The sequence below is a fragment of the Phocoena sinus genome, chromosome 13 (genome assembly GCF_008692025.1).
Source record: "Phocoena sinus isolate mPhoSin1 chromosome 13, mPhoSin1.pri, whole genome shotgun sequence".
In the NCBI taxonomy this organism is placed as follows: domain Eukaryota; kingdom Metazoa; phylum Chordata; class Mammalia; order Artiodactyla; family Phocoenidae; genus Phocoena; species Phocoena sinus.
The window spans coordinates 35,860,736-35,877,876 of NC_045775.1; the positions used below are offsets into that span (position 1 = coordinate 35,860,736).

The following is a 17,141-nucleotide window of genomic DNA, read 5'->3' on the forward strand; positions in this document are numbered from 1 at the left end:
TTTCTTGCAGGGTGTTGGCACAGAACATCAGGCAACTAGGTATTGCTTCTGGACTCCCACTGAGTTTGAAAACCAGGTGTTGGCTGTCCTAAAATAGACTCCAAAAAGAACATTAACAGTGCAAAGCTGGCCAGGCATCCGGGCCCCCATGGGCTGTGCCTCCTAATGGATAAGAGAAGATACCAGGGCTGATCTTCTAAAAACCCTGCCCAAACCCTGCTGCATCGTCTCCTCATAACTTCATGCTTCCCTGGATCCTCAGAGACGCTCAGGGAGATCCACTTGGTGAGCTGATTCCCACTAAGGTGTTACTAATTCACGAGTTACCTTGTCCCAGAGAGAGAACCTGGAGGGGGCCAGGTTGAGCTCAGAGAAATACCCCTATAATGGTGGAGTCTTGCAAGGTGTCGGCTGGAGAAAGGAGAGATATTCAGGGAGAGAGAAGCTCCCCCGACCCCGGGGGCCCACCTCCTGGGCAGGGCACTCACACAAGTTCACAGCTTTGAGCATGCCTGTATACGGGATGGCACCCACAAACTGGTACAGGAGACCCACACGGTCCTGGATGGCACCCTTTAGCATGTCGTTCTGGACCCGTAGAAGGAAGAAAACGATGAACAAACCCACGACCAGATTCTGAGTGAGACGCATAGTCACCGCCAGCTTATTTCTCATTAAGTTTCTCGTCACTCTCCTGAAAGCCAAACAACCTCGTTTTAATTGCTTTATTTTAATGGGTGGATGTCTACCTATCTAAAATGGGGTGAGGCTCTTACCTCAAGAGAGCACACAGTTTAGAAAGGGCTCCAGGAGAATCTTTGGTTTTGAAAGGAATCACTGGTAATGTTTTCAGGTGTTTTGTTCGCTCAATATCCTCCAAGGTTTTACGACACATTGCTGATTCTTTGCAGGCAGATTCAATCATCTGGACTCTCTTGTAGGTTTCTATTTCCCGTTCTTTGTTTTGGGTATCCACTGATGTCAGGTCCACTGAAATTTTTTTTCCCACAAAAAAATGACCCATGTGTTTTTAAATGCACATATATACACAGTGACTAATAATATATGTTCCATCATTGATTTAGGAGTGCTAACCATAATACCTCATCTCATCAAAATAATACCTGTTGTTAATCCCCACCTATAAAATCAGAATATTTTAAAGCTACCACAGCAGGGCCATGAAGATCCTGATAGGCCTGTGTGGGAGAATTCAGAAGTTCAGCTAATTTTTCTCTGACAAAGTAGAAGTGCACCATTTCAAGAGAGATCCCCGGGACTCTCCTTGTGGCACAATGGTTATGAATCCACCTGCCAGTGCAGGGGACACGGGTTCAAGGCCTAGGCCAGGAAGATCCCACATGCCGCAGAGCAACTAAGCCCGTGTGCCACAACTACTGAGCCCGCGTGCCACAACTACTGAAGCCCATGTGCCTAGAGCCTTGCTCCACAACAAGAGAAGCCACCGCAATGAGAAGCCCACGCACCGCAACTAGGGAAAGCCCGCGCACAGCAACTAAGACCCAACGCAGCCAAAAATAAATAAATAAATTTTTTTTTAAAGTGAAGAGTAGTGGTAAAATGTTAAAAAAAAAAAAAAAAAGAGATCCCCCACCTCATTCTGATAGGTCATCTATGGCAAGTTAATTGGCTCAGCCAAATTAATTTTTTGAAGAGTAAAAACACCAAAACAAAAGAAGAAATAAAACCCACTTGTGTTGGTGTCATCTAGGCAGAAATCTGAGATGATAAAGTTTAAAAAACATATATGATGGGGGGCTTCCCTGGTGGCGCAGTGGTTGAGAATCCGCTTGCCAATGCAGGGGACACGGGTTCGAGCCCTGGTCTGGGAAGATCCCACATGCTGCGGAGCAACTGGGCCCGTAAGCCACAACTACTGAGCCTGCGCGTCTGGAGCCTGCGCTCCACAACAAGAGAGGCCGCAACAGTGAGAGGCCCGTGCACCGCGATGAAGAGTGGCCCCCACTCGCCGCAACAAAGCCCTTGCACAGAAACGAAGACCCAACACAGCCAAAATATAAAAATAAATTAAAAAATAAAAAAGAAATGTTCAGTTCCATCACATTTTAAAAAAAAAAAAAAAAACATATATGATGGGGACTGTAAAAGAAAAACGTACCATAAAAATCAAAAGGGTTTGAATGTTCGGGACAAGGGTAACTGCAGCCACTGAAGAAATCAAGCATTTCCACCGGTGTCCCACAGAAAACCAGCTCTCCACAGCTCAGAATGGCAATTTTATCAAAGAGCTGATTGAACGACAGACAGTGTTAGTGTCTGTCCTTTTCCATCCTTATGGAAAAGAAGTCTCAAGTAGTCAGTCCTTTGACTGTCTCAGCCATACATCAGTACTCTTACTGTGGCCATCAGAACCTCTCAAAATGCATCCCTCTTCCTTCCAGCCTGGGTTGCCACTGTGGGTCTTGCTGCCTCCCAGCCTGCACCCAGCATCATGTCTAGGATAGAGGACAGCTCATGGAACTGGCAGAGGACCTATAGGTTTGAGGCCCCGCCATGCCCCGGAATGAGTGACCCTGGACCGAAAAAATTTTTTCAAATCTCAGATCCTCATCTATAAAAGGCAAATAATAGCTCCCTAAAAGGATCCTAGGAGATTAAGGTGAGATTTTTGGGGAAGGAAATCTATATGATTTGGTGGAAAAACACAGACTTGAAAGCCAACTGGAATATGAATGCCAATTCCAGCTTTTTATTAACTGTGATATTGGCTCAATTTTGGATCATTTCTAAGTCTCACTCTTCCCCTCTGTAAAGTGAAAATGCTGGTACCCACCTCATAGGGTTGTTGTGTGGATTAAAAGAGCTAGTGTATAGAAGGTATTTGGTACATGATAGGTGCTAAAAGAACTGAGTTTCCATCCTTGGCCCTTCCCATCAGGATTGCTCTGGTTTAAGTACTAATCTCTACTCCGAGATCCCCAGCCTGGCACACCTATACCCACCCTGGATGGGCTGAGCTGGAACAACAGACATCCCCCTCACCTGGAAGAGCTCGGAGCGGGGCTGGTGGATAGTAAGGGTCACGATGCAGCCCCCGCGAGCCAGCTCTGCTATGAGGACAACGATCTGATTTGCAGTCACGCAGTCCAGGCCTGTGGTTGGCTCATCAAAAAGCATGACCTCTGCGGCAAAGGAAGGTCAGACATCTGAGTCACTGCTGAGCCTGGCCTCTGTGCTCTAGCCTCAGAAATTTGAACAGTTCCTTGTTGAGCTGTCTTATCCCATCCAAACAGTGTGCAGTGAGCAGTACTTTAGCCTGAGCCCAGGAGAAAGCACCTGCCCTGGAAGGGCCCAACTCCCAGCTCCAGAGCACATCCCAGCCTGAATCCTTGAAGGGACAAGGCAGCAACCACGTCAGGCCTCTCGTGTGGCACTATAGACTGTTTGGGCTCCATCCAGGGGACCCTAACAGGGAACGAGGGCTGGCAGGCTGGCACCCAGGTATTTCTAAAAGGCTGAGAGGAGGCTGGTTAAAAAGGCAAAATCTCACAACATGGATAGACCTAGAGATTATCACAGTAAGAGAAGTAAGTCCAACAGAGAAAGACAAGTATGATATCACTTATATGTGGAATCTAAAATATGACATAAATGAACTTATCTACGAAACAGACTCACAGACATAGAGAACAGACTCGTGGTTGTCAAGGGAGAGGGGGAGTAGGGGAGGGTGGATCGGGAATTTGGGATTAGCAGATGCAAACTATTATACATAGGATGGATAAACAACAAGGTCCTACTGTATAGCACAGGGAACCATATTCAGTATCCTGTGATAAACCATAATGGAAAAGAATATGAAAAACAATGTGTATATATGTGTGTGTGTGTGTGTGTGTGTGTGTATAACTGAATCACTTTGCTGTATAGCAGAAATTAACACAACATTGTAAATCAACTATACTTGAATAAATTTTTTAAAAAGACATGATGTCACTTCATGTCTAGCACTTTCCAACACCAACTGCGTCTTTGCACTGCAGAAAACTCTGACCTGTGAAACAAAGTCCGAGATGGGACAGGCATTTGGATTCTTTAGAGGGTTTAACTGTAGCTTATTTCTACCCAAAAGGTACAGGGTACTTTTTGTAGCCTGTTCTTAAGAACATCCCTCTTATTTGTTCTGAAGAGCAGGCAGTCTTGGTCTACCCCAATGCGAAGAAAGTATCCAAATGTATCATGTCCTCTTCCAAGTGTACGTAAGTGGCAAGGTTTCCCCAGACAGTGGGGAGAATGAAGCCAGGCAGGAGAGGCAGGTGACTGGCTACCCCATCTTGATAGCCCCTCCTTCCAATATATATACTTTCTCATGTATCACTTAAAATCCTATTTTAATTCCTGCCGTTTCATAAATACTTCTAGTCACAGCAGAACTCACTGGCTTTCCAGAGTAGACACGGTGGTGCTGCTCTAGTAAGAAGTAAGGAGGGACAGGGCATTCATGGAAGACCCTAACTGAACATTTAACACAGACGCAGTGCTTCCAAGTCCAACAGCTCTTTTGTACCTGGGTGATGGAATCGCATCAGGAACTACTTAGATTTCCAAAGAAACTGGGTCCCCAGTTTGAGAAACCTCAGTGACTTCAGTTCCCAACCAACCAAGCCCTTTCCAAATGAAGACTGAGAAGAAAGGGCTGAAAATGTCTGCAGACACACGGAAGATGACAGGCAGCAGCCAGTAGCAGTTCTGGGTCCCACTTACTGGGATCCTGGAGGAGCTGGGCTGCGATGGAGACCCGGTGCCTCTCACCATGGGAAATTCCCCCAAAGTTGTAGTTGCCAATCAGTCGATCTGCCACGTGGCTCAGACTCAGCTCTGCCATGACTGCCTCCACCTGTAAGAGATACAATGTCCAGGAAGGCTGGTCACTGCTGGGCTGTGTCCCAATTCATGGGCTGAGGATGGCAGGGGAGAGGCAACACACTTCCCTTGAGTGCTTGGGCCACTTCCAGACTCACCACATCCTAGGGAAAGCACGCCTATTACAAGAGAATCCAATTTGGTTTAAATCACAATATATGTATCAGATTAAAATAAATAATATTGACATGAATTTTTTTTCAGAAGTCCTTACAGCAACAAAAAACTGTTTCAACTTGCTTCAGGGAAAGTCAACAGGAAACTATGCAGATTTTGTTGGACTCCTGTTTTCAGATGCTACAGTCAGTCCAGCCCATAGAGAACCCCCCCGTAAGGCATAGTTACGATATAGCTTATTTTTTTAGTCTTTGGTTTTTGAAACTTTATTATAATAAATGTTTTACATGTAAAAAAAAATCAATTTGGTTTGAACTAAACCTGGCTTCCCCTATGTAACCCAAATAAGTCCTGGAGTCCCATGTGGCCCAGTCTCACTGTGGTTTTGCATCAAATATAATCCAGCTATCAAAAGTAATTAAAAATAAAGCCAATCTTTATTGGAATCTCTTTAAGGACTTTAAAAGGAAACCAGTGTATAACTTACAGACACACTTTTAAAAAGTTCCTTTTCCCCAATTCTCCTCACTCTGCTTATCTTATACCCTTCAGCTCCCTGAAATCCTCTGCTTACTACTCAACTCCCCAAAACAATCATCACCAAAAAAAAATTCATTACTGACCCTCTAATCAAGAAGGTTGGCCTTTTCCCTCCCTCTCCCTCTTTCCTTCCTTAGCTTATCTCCCCACCAGAGACCCTTTCAAAAATCTCTATTTCTGGTCCTCCCCTGACTGAGTACCCCTATCTGCATTAGGCCCTGGGGAAAGCAGAGAGAAAGAGACTGGGAATACTTATATATATGATAATGAGTTTTGTTCCCATACATCTCTAATGAGATTGCGTTTCTTTTATAATGAAAAAAAGACTTCCCTGGTGGTGCAATGGTTAAGAATCCGCCTGCCAATGCAGGGGACACGGGTTCGAGCCCTGGTCCGGGAAGATCCCACATGCCGCGGAGCAACTAAGCCCGTGCGCTACAACTGCTGAGCCTGTGCTCTAGAGCCCGCGAGCCACAACTACTGAGCCTGCGAGCCACAACTACTGAAGCCCGTGCACCTAGAGCCCGTGCTCCACAAGAGAAGCCACCACAACGAGAAGCCCGCGCACCGCAACAAAGAGTAGCCCCCGCTCACCGCAACTAGAGAAAGCCCACGTGCAGCAACGAAGACCCAATGCAGCCAAAAATAAATAAATAAATAATTGATTTTTTTTTTTTAAATACCCTATTAAAAAATAACAACAACAGCAAACTAAACTGGAGTAAAGGAGGGGATGATTTATGGAACAAAGTTCCAGAGGAGACAGGGAGTGGGATCAATAGATGATGCTTTGACCAAAAAAAAGGGATACACCTGAAATAGATACAAAGGAATAAGGAGGAGGTTAGAAATGCATATGTAAACCAGTATGATTGTCTCTTCTTGCCATCAGAGTGGAAGGATTCTGGAATTGAGCTTCACTTGACATGGCAAGGTTTATGTGTTCACCAGTCAGGGTAGATTCCCGAGTGTCCCTTTCATCTGCTCTGCAACAGCAAGAAAGGAGTAAAGCTTGCCCCTCCTGGCTCAGAAGCAATGGACAGGGGAGACATTTACTTCATCTGTTTCAGATGTCTCTGGCTAGAAGCCTCTCCCATGTTTTGCAAACACTGCTGGGAATAGAATTCACAGAGTCTTGGAAGGGACCACTGGGATCATCAATCCTCTCCATGCTGTGTGATTTCACATAAACTGATTCATTCCTCACATCAGCTCCAGGAGAGATGCATTATTACTCTATCTATTATAGAACAGAAAACAGATCCTCAGACAGGTTCATAGATTACCCAAGGTCACACCATTAGCAAATGGCAGAGCTGGGACTGAGAGTAAACTGTGTGGGTTCTCGAGTGGTCCAAGAAGCACAAGGGCGGACAAAGCCTGCCACATCAATCGTGGCTTTATGTTCAGGTTCGCAGAGGACAAAAGCAGATCTGCTGCACACTCTGTTATCACAGGCACTTCCATCTCCCTAAACTACTTTGTCGGGACTTTACATCCGGTGGACTGGATTTGCTCAGAAAGTACTCTCAAGCAGGGAGAGCTTTATGATAGGAAACTTTGCAGGACACTTAGGGGCTGCCAGTGCCAGGGAGAGGGACCATTCACAGGGGGCAAATTTGCCATCAACCAACTTCAGGTACCTTGAATTTTCTAAATATGTATGCAAATATGTGCATTTTCAGGGGAAAAGGTTCGGTGGCTTTCTCAGATTCTCTCCCTGGGGTATGGGATGTAAATGGATCACTACCTCAAAAGAATCTGCTTATGACTTCATTTCTCCAACCCAAATACCAATGAGATCCTTTCCTACCCATTTTAGACACAAAAATACTAAAGCAGGCAGACAGGAAGCCTACATAGGGGCTCACCTGTCACTCAGTCAGGGCAGCTAAGTCATGTGAAGACGCCTGTGCCTCCCCGTGGGCCAAATTCCGACCTCTGTCTTCTCAGACCACAGTGAGGCCCAGGGAGGCATGATGGAGCCAGAGCACCTGGGTCCATGTCCCAGCTCTGCCAGTCCGAGGTGTGGGATCTTGATATCCTTGGGGGTCAGTTTCTTGATCTGAAAGTTGGAGATAACGCCTCCCTCATAGAGCTGATGCCAGAATGAAATGAGATGTGTGTGAGCAAGGCCTGATGGATGCCAGCCACATACGAGAGCCCAGAGGATAAGCTGGTAGGATAGCAAGAACCTCGCAATGTCTTCTGAGCACTCTGAGGTAACCTCTAGGTAGGAACAGGGCTAGTCCTCACTCTGTGGGGCTAAGGGTCTTTCTTGAAGGTTCCTCTGGAGTGAAAGCTATGCTCCAACACGTCCAGGACTCTGAAACAGAAGAATGCCCTTTCCTGACTTGGCATGACAACAAACAAGCCTGCTGGTACTCTGGACACAGTTCAGACCTGGCTGCACTGGCCAAGCCCTGTCTGAGAGTCCAGCACCAGGGACAAAGAGGAGTAACTCGCTGGTGACAGGCTCAGAGGTGCCTGATAAAAAGGGAGTAACCTACTGCCCCTTGAGCTGAGATGGAGGATTCCCTTGGAGCCTCAATGGCATTAAAGGAAGGCTAGCTTTGGAGCCTGAAGTGCAGATGTAATTTGTGTGCCCAGGGGGAACCTTCACTGAGGCTTCAGAGTGGTGAAGCCTCTGAGGCAGATGTCACCAGTGATCTCTGGCACCTTTGAGCGCCAGTTTCCCAGAGAACTGTGCCTGCTTCACAGGTGGCACGTCGACCTGTCCTTGGTTGTATGTTTCCAGCCCAGACAGAAACGGGGCAATGTTTCCAGGAAAGGCCCCTGTGAGTTTACTCACAGCCTCTTCCAAATCAGGTCCACTTAAAGAAACAGATTGGAACTTAGAGTTGACAATTCAATAGTTCCTCCTTCCCCAACTGAATCCAGTTTGGATGAGTCACGTTCAAGTCCCCTCAAAGAAAGTTGAGAAAAATCTCAACAGGGCTGCAGGGCAACACACAGTGAGGAAAAGAGCCATATCTGTTCAAACACAGAGCTCTCAGGACAGCGCCACCCAACAGAAATATCACGCAAGCCACATTTAGAATCTAAATATTTCAGTGGCCACATTTTAGAGAGTGGAAAGAAACAGATGAAATGAATTTTAGTGGTATAGTTTCTTTAACCCAATACAACCAAACTATTTCCATTTTGACCAACAATCAATATCTTAAAAGTTGTTAATGAGATATTTCACATTCTGTGGTTCCAGACTAAGTTCCTGAAATCTGGTGTGTATTTTACACTCACAGCACATCTCAAGTAGGTCTAGTCAGTTTCAAGTGCCCCAAAGCCACCTGTGACTAGTGGCTGCCAGCGCAGCCCTTGACTCTTAAAGGGTGAAGAGTGAAGGGGAGGAAGGGGCAAGCGGAGGGACGAAGGGGTGCAAAGCCACATAGGGGTGATCCCTTGGGTGGCCCCGGGGCGGTACCCACCTTCTTCTGGAAGAAGACCTGGGAGCTGCCGCGGATGGCCAGCAGCGCCGTGTAGCACAGCGTCTCGCGGACCGTGAGGCTGCTCAGCAGTGTCGCTCTGCAGGGGAGGGATGTGTCAGCAGCCCCCTCGCTGGCTGCGGGGCCAGCGGGCAGCCGGGCAGGGGCCGGGGACGCGCGCACCTGCAGGACGTAGGAGAAGCAGTCCTGGAACTGCTCCCTGCGCAGCGCCCGGCCGTTCACGAACACGTCCCCGAGCAGGGTACCCGTGCGCCGCAGCCTCCCGGACATGGCGTCCAGCAGGATGGTTTTCCCCGAGCCTGGGAGGCGACAAGAGAAGGTCCTGGAGGAGGCCCCGCACGAGGACTCGCGGGAACTTCCCGAGACCCTCGGTGAACCCACGGTCCAGCCCTGACTTGTTCTCTCTTTGGCCTCATGGGACAAGCTCATGGCTGGAATGAGTCCTTCCAGCTTGTCTCCTCAATGAGAGGGGACAAGCTGTTTCTCTCCTCCACGTCAGGACTAGAGGAGCTTTGTCCTCCTGTTTGTTTGTTTTTAAAGCTGCTTGAGGCTGAAAAAGAAAATACAGGATCAGAATAAAAGGAAAACCAGGGTTCTTGGAAACATTTGGATCCTGGGACATCTGAATTTGTTTCTGTGACCCCCTGGGATCCTCTGGTGGTTCCTGAATGTAGGCGACACTGCCCAGAGCCTCGCTGACTTAATCAAGTGTGGTCTGAGGCTGAACAGCATCAGCTCCACCTGAGAGCTTTTGCTAGAAATGCAGAATCTCAGGCCCCAACTCCTAACCCGGATCCTGCTTTTTACAAGATCCCTGGGTAGTTCTCATGCATGTTAGAGTTTGAGAAGCACTAGCTTAGCGAGTCCTTTGGTTAAAACCAAGTTGGCCTCGGCCTACACTGAGAGCCTTGGGCATAACCACCCAGCTGGCTGTCGCTAAGGACTTGCCCACAGAGGAGATGGGATGAACTAACTACCCTGTGCTGAGGTGACTGGAGGGTGAGGTTTCTCCTGGTTTGCTTTTTCTAGGGTTAGAGAGATCCTTCAGGGTAGGACACCAGCTGGCCCTTCCCATACACAAGCTTACATGGGCCCAGAGAGTTAATGGAGACAGGAACAGGAGTCACCAGGACTTTCCTGACCAAGGCTTTTAAGCAGTTAGAATGAGTAACAGGAAACAGGCAGGAGGTTCTGGGCTGTCTGAGAAGATGGCAATAGAATTCTACTGAGGATGTGATGACTTGTGCAAAACCAAAGAAAAGATCTTTTGTTCAAATATTTTAAAGAAACCGCTGGTTGCTCTGAGGGGTGCAAAGATGTATAAGCCAAGCTCCCGGAGCAGTGGTTTTCTTATCTAACCCATGACTGACACAGCTCAGAGTCAGCCCCACTATGTTCAGGTAGAGGTCAGCGTGGGGAAGGGAGCAGAGTTTTTGTAAAGAAACAAAATGTGACTTCACTGGGGTTGCCTTTCAAAATGTGCTCTGCAGTGTCCCAGTCATGATATTAAGCCTTGTCTGTGGTTTTTCTAACTTCTAACATAGCCTCCCTAGCCTTACATTTCTGGGATCCAATCTCAACTCTGACAGACCTTCCAAAGAGCCTGTAACCTGGATTCCAGTTCCACCACTATCTCAAAACTAGCCTCCTTCTTTGTTGCCAAATCCAGTAGATGCTTCTCTGTATGTTGTTTGACTCCCCAGCAGCAGCTGCTACTGTTGCTTGCCCTTCTCTGTAAACCTCTCTCCCTTGGCCTTGATGCCACCTCATCCTCTTGGTTTAATCCTGCTGGTCTGGCTGCTCCCTCTCAGCCTCTTGTGGGTGACCCTCAGGGTTCCTCTCATGTCACACATCCTCACTGTGCAACAGTGAGCACCAACTTGCTAGACAGCATGTGAGGGAGCCACTTTGGAAGTAGCTTCTCCAGCCCCATTCAAGCCTTCAGATGACTGCAGCCCCAGCTGACATCTGACTACCAGCTCATGAGGGACCCCAGACAGAAGCATCCAACCAAGGCACTTCCAAATTTCTGACTTGTAGAAACTCTGAGAGATAATTAATGATTTTTATTAAGTCACTTAGTTTGGGGATCCTTTTTTAAACATAGAAAAAGGTAACTAATATTATCCTTTTTTGAACATGTGTCAAATACCTATTAACTCATTAATGAGGGTACCAGCAGGATGACCAAAAAGGATTCATATCCTCTTTCAAAAAAGGATATAAGGGACTTCCCTAGTGGCGCAGTGGTTAAGAATCCACCTGCCAATGCAGGGGACATGGGTTCAATCCCTGATCCAGGAAGATCCCACATGCCGCGGAGCAACTAAGCCCGTGTGCCACAACTACTGAGCCCACACACTGCAACTACTGAAGCCCACACGCTCTAGGGCCCGCATGCCGCAACTACTGAGCCTGCATGCCTAGAGCCTGTGCTCCACAACAAGAGAAGCCACTGCAATGAGTAGCCCGCTCACCGCAGCAAAGAGTAGCCCCCACTTGCCACAAGTAGAGAAAGCCCATGTGCAGCAATAAAGATCCAATGCAGCCAGAAAAAAAAAAAAAAGGATATAAGAAACTAGTATGTACAAGTAGTGGAGAAAAGAAGATTGGAATAAGTGGCAAAGTTAGATGCAAAAATGGTTAATGCCCTAGGATGTGACACCAAAGGGACGAGTAACAAAAGAAAAAGTAGAGAAACTGGACTTCATGAAAATTTTAAACTTATGTTTTTCAACCAAAGACACTATCCACAGTACAAAAAGGCAGCCCACAGAATGAGAGGAAAATATTTGCAAACCTTATATCTGATAAAGGATTAATATCCAGAATATAGAGAGAGAACTTCTAAAACTCAACAATGACAACAACAACAGAAAACAAACAAGCCAGTTCAAGACTGTTTAAAGGACTTGAATAGACATTTCTCCAAAGAAGATACACAGATGGCCAATGAGCACATGAAAAAATGTTCAACGCTACTAATCATTAGGGAAATATACATGAAAACTACGATGAGGTACTACCTCATACCCAACAGCTACAATTAAAAAAATAGAAAATAACAAGTGTTGGTTAGGATGCGGAAAAACTGGAACCTTTGTGCACTATTGCTGGGAATATAAAATAGGATAGCCACTGTGGAAAAGAGTATAGAGGTTCTAAATAAATTAAAAATAGAATTACCATATGATCCAGCAATTCCACTTCTGGATGTATACTCCAAAGAACTGAAAACAAGGTCTTGAAGATATTTGTACACCCTTGTTCATAGCAGCATTATTCACAATAACTAAAATGTGGAAGCAATCAAAGTGTCCATTAATGGATGAATGGATAAGCAAACTATGTCTCTACATACAATGGAATATTACTCAGCCTTAAAAATGAAGGAAATTGTGCAATATGCTGCAACATGGGTGAACAATGAGGACATTATAAGTGAAATAAGCCAGTTAAAAAAGATAAATACTGTATGATTCCATGTATATGAGGTACTTGGAGTAGTCAAAATCATAAAAGCACAAAGTGTAATGGTGGTTGCCAGGGGCTGAGAAAATGACAGAAGGGGAGTTATTATTTAATAAGAATAGTTTCGGGACTTCCTTGGCGGCACAGTGGTTAAGAATCTGCCTACCAGTGCAGGGGACACGGGTTGGATCCCTGGCCCGGGAAGATCCCACATGCCGCAGGGCAGCTGAGCCTGTGCACCTCAACTACTGAGCCTGCGCTCTAGAGCCCACAAGCTAAAACTACTGAGCCCATACACCACAACTACTGAAGCCCGTGCACTCTAGGGCCCGCATGCTGCAACTACTGAAGCCCACGCTCCTACAGCCCGTGCTCCACAACAAGAGAAGCCACTGCAATGAGAAGCCCATGTGCCGCAACAAAGAGTAGCCCCCGCTCACCACAACTAGAGAAAGCCCACACGCAGCAACAAGTATCCAATGCAGCCAAAAAAAAGAACGCTTTTAGTTTTACAAGATGAAAGGCTGTGGGGATGGATGGTGGTGATGGTTGCACAACTGCGTGAATGTACTTAATACCACTGAACTGTACAGTTTAAAACGGTTAAGAAGGTACACGAAAATATACTCAAAAAAGCTTAAAGGGCTTCCCTGGTGGCGCAGTGGTTGAGAGTCCGCCTGCCGATGCAGGGGATACCGGTTCGTGCCCCGGTCCGGGAGGATCCCGCATGCCGCGGAGTGGCTGGGCCCGTGAGCCATGGCCGCTGGGCCTGCGCGTCCGGAGCCTGTGCTCCGCAATGGGAGAGGCCACAGCAGTGAGAGGCCCGCATACCGCAAAAAAAAAAAAAAAAAAAAAAAAAAAAAAAAAAAGCTTAAAGCCTTAAACACAAGACAAGACACCATAAAACTCCTAGAAGAGAACACAAGTAAAACGTTCTCTGACATAAATCGCAGCAATGTTTTCTTAGGTCTCCCAAGGCAAAAGAAGTAAAAGCAAAAGTAAACAAATGGAGCCTCATCAAACTTATAAGCTTTTGCACAGCAAAGGAAACCATCAACAAAACAAAAAGACAACCTACAGACTAGGAGAGAATATTTGCAAACGATTCAACCAACAAGAGCTTAATTTCCAATATATACAAACAGCTCATACAGCTCAATATCAAAAAAAACAAACAACAATCAAAAAATGGGCAGAAGACCTAAACAGACATTTCTCCAAAGAAGACAAACAGATGGCCAACAGGCACATGAAAAGATGCTCAACACGGCTGATTTTTAGAGAAATGCAAATCAGAACTACAATGAGGTATTGCCTCACGCCAGTCAGAATGGCCATCATTAAAAAGCCTACAAATAACAAATGCTGCAGAGGGTGCGGAGAAAGGAAACCCTCCGACACTGCTGATGGGAATGTAAATTGGTGCAACCACTATGGAAAACAGTATGGAGGTTCCTTAAAAAACTAAAAATAGACAACCTAAGTGTCCATCAACAGATGAATGGATAAAGATGTGATATATATATATAATATAAATATAAAAATACACACACACACACACACACACACACACACACACACACACACACACGACATAATGGAATATTACTCAGCCATAAAAAAGAGTGAAATAATGCCATTTGCAGCAACATGGATGGACCTAGAGACTATCATACTAAGTGAAGTAGGACAGAGAAAGACAAAAATCACATGATATCACATATGTGGAATCTAAAAGATGACACAAGTGAACTTATTTACAAAACAGAAACAGACTCACAGACATAGAAACAAACTTATGGTTTCCAAAGGGGAAAGGGGAAAGGGGGCAGGGAGAGGGATAAATTAGGAGCTTGGGATTAACAGATACACACCACTATATATAAAATAAACAACAAGGGGACTTCCCTGGCGGTCCAGTGGTTAAGACTCCACGCTTCCACTGCAGGGGGTACAGGGTCGAACCCTGATCGGCTAACTAAGACTCCGCATGCCTCATGGCGTGGCCAAAAAAAATAATAAAGTAGATAAAATAAACAACAAGGACCTACTGTATAGCACAGGGAACTATATTCAGTATCTTATAATAACCTATAATGAAAAAGAATCTGAAAAAGAACATATATATAACTGAATCACTTTGCTGTACACTTGAAACACGTTATAAATAAACTATACTTCAATAAAAAATAAAAATAAATTAAATAGTTAAGATGGCAAATTTTACATTATGTATATTTTACCTCAATTAAAAAAAAAAAGGAAAAAAGGGTTAACGCCCTACAGGGCCATAAAACTGTGACCTTTGGGTTTATCCTCTCTAAATGGACAGAAATCACCTGTAACTAAATAGTCTTCTGCAAGGGAGCATGCAGCCTAGAGTCTAGGTCCTAAATGATCAAAAATAATGAGTCAAATAAAGTTACCTTCCCCTGGAGTGTTGGTTGACTGTAGGCAGGCTTGCGCTATGCAGACCATTCTCTAGTGAGACTTTGAACACCTAACTCATCTTTTGCCTCACTAGTAAAGACTTGATAAACAATACTGCTTTAGATGAGACACCAATGAAATCATGTTATTTTCTGAAAAACTAAGAGTAATTCATACAATTAATTCATTTGCTTAATCATTTATTCAGCAAATACTTATTAAGCACCAACGATGTGGCCAGCCCTCTCCTAACTGTTGAGGATACAGCAGGAAAAAAAAAAAAAGACCAAGCTCCCCTCAGGGAACTTGCAGTCTTACCTTGAATTCATGTTCAGTATAAAAGGATGGACAGTCATAAAAGCATGATAAGGTATCATCAGACACCAGCCCATGAGCCCCTAGAACAGGGGGCTCCACCCACTGTTCTGCTGAGATGTACATGAAGATATACATTGGCCTGTGGGACACACTTCTGAGAAGTGGGTTCAATTCCTCGTTGTGCTGCATGCCACCCTTTTTTATCCTACACAAGGAAGGAAACAAGTGACACATTATTATAGGAATAACTCAGCTTTTCTTTTTAAAGAAGTATAATTATCAAAAGGAAAATCAGGATGACCCTGGATGTTATGGTATATGCATACAATTAGAAATGGTTTAAAAATTGTAAAAAGAAAATAAAAGGAGGGACTTCCCTGGCTGTCCAGTGGTTAGGACTGCCAAGGGCCCAGGTTCAATCCCTGATCAGGGAACTAAGATCCCGCAAGCCGCGTGGCGTAGCCAAAATAGGAAAAAAAAAAAAAAAAAAAGGAAATCTCAGGGAAGTGTAACCATTCTTGCCAGTGGATTCCTTTTCATTTCATCTTCACAACACTACTGTTACCATCCAGCTGTCGCCCCACTGCAGCAGGGGAGTGGCTGTGGATTTAACTCCCCAGGTCGAAAGAGGCTAACCATGCTTAACTTTTATCACAGACTTATACTGCTCACCTCTATTAAAGAGAGCAATGCAAGTGAAGACTGGCAGGAAGTGGCAACAATTTGCAAGCAAGAACTCCATCAAGAGGCTCCTGGAAAGCCAATGTGTCCGAATCTTTCAACCTTAAAATATGCAGGATAACCTAGTGTAGTGGACCCTGTGATGTGCCACACAGATTCTCTCTTCAGGGCCAACGCACCCATCCCCCCATAGCTGTGCATCCACAGCTGTGACCTTCACAGGGCATTGCCCCAGCCTCAAGGGGCTGCCTCCCCGGAGGCTCCACCCTCCCCAGCAATGACTTGCTGATGCAGGGAAACAGGAGGGGAAGAATGAGGTGGGGAAAGGCACATAGATAGCCTCAGTGAAATCTGTGATATTTAACTCCTTTAAAAAAACAAAAAAGGATCTTAAGTAAATACGGTATAATGTTAAGATTTGATAAAGCAGAGGTTAAGACACGAACATTCCTTATTTACTCTCTATCTTGCCTGTGTGTTTGAAACACATCATAATTTTTAAAAGACCAATGAATATGGGGGATAAATGGGCATCTTTGTGCTTATTTAATTCCTTTTCCCATCTCCAGGCAGGAAAATTGTGTTTACTGAGCACCCCTATATGCCAGGCACTGTGTTAGGTGCTTTCCAAACTGAAATATGAATTAACTTACATGTTCGGCAGGACTTCGTTTTTTTCAAGGATCTTCCCAAAGATTACACGTTAGCACCAGGTTCTATTCACAGTCACACAGGTCATCAGATTTCATTCTAATATCAGACCTGTGGCCTCCTTGGTACAATGTGAACCTGTTTGCTCAATGTGGTGTTCAAATCAAGCCACAGGCTCTTTCGAGTCCTCGTGGAGGATTTAGGGGACCCCCCCAGCTTACCTGAGCTCCCCAAGATGCACATGATCTGCCCACTCTCGACGTACAAGGAGACATCCTTGAGGAGCTGCCTGGTCCACTTCTGTCGGCGAGACGCGATGTCCCACCAGGGCCCCACGCAGTGGCTTTAAAGGAAACCCCGTGAGGGAAAGGCAGCATGGGGCTCTGGAAGGGTCCAGGCCCTTGTCCCCCAGCACCGATCCCAGCTCTGCCCAGCCTGAGTTGTCTCTGGACAGGCTCCTAAGTGTGTTTTAGCCTCAGTGTCCTCCTCTGTAGACCCTGGCAGGTAGTGACAGAAGATCATCTCTATAAAGCACCTGTCCAGCAGCTGCTCTGAATACCA

At 45.6% G+C, this 17,141-nt stretch overlaps 1 protein-coding gene across 1 annotated transcript in view; it reads right to left on the reverse strand.

The window, feature by feature from the left end:
* ABCG5 (ATP binding cassette subfamily G member 5) overlaps positions 1-17,141 on the reverse strand; it is a 33,615-nt gene that overhangs the window by 15,862 nt on the left and 612 nt on the right. Inside the window, exons 2-9 of the mRNA XM_032653791.1 lie at positions 16,802-16,923; positions 9,188-9,328; positions 9,012-9,106; positions 4,747-4,879; positions 3,025-3,164; positions 2,141-2,270; positions 777-990; positions 489-694 (exon numbers count right to left, since the gene is read on the reverse strand). Of these exons, the coding sequence (XP_032509682.1) occupies positions 489-694; positions 777-990; positions 2,141-2,270; positions 3,025-3,164; positions 4,747-4,879; positions 9,012-9,106; positions 9,188-9,328; positions 16,802-16,923 (1,181 nt within the window). The remainder of the gene's footprint in view (positions 1-488; positions 695-776; positions 991-2,140; positions 2,271-3,024; positions 3,165-4,746; positions 4,880-9,011; positions 9,107-9,187; positions 9,329-16,801; positions 16,924-17,141) is intronic.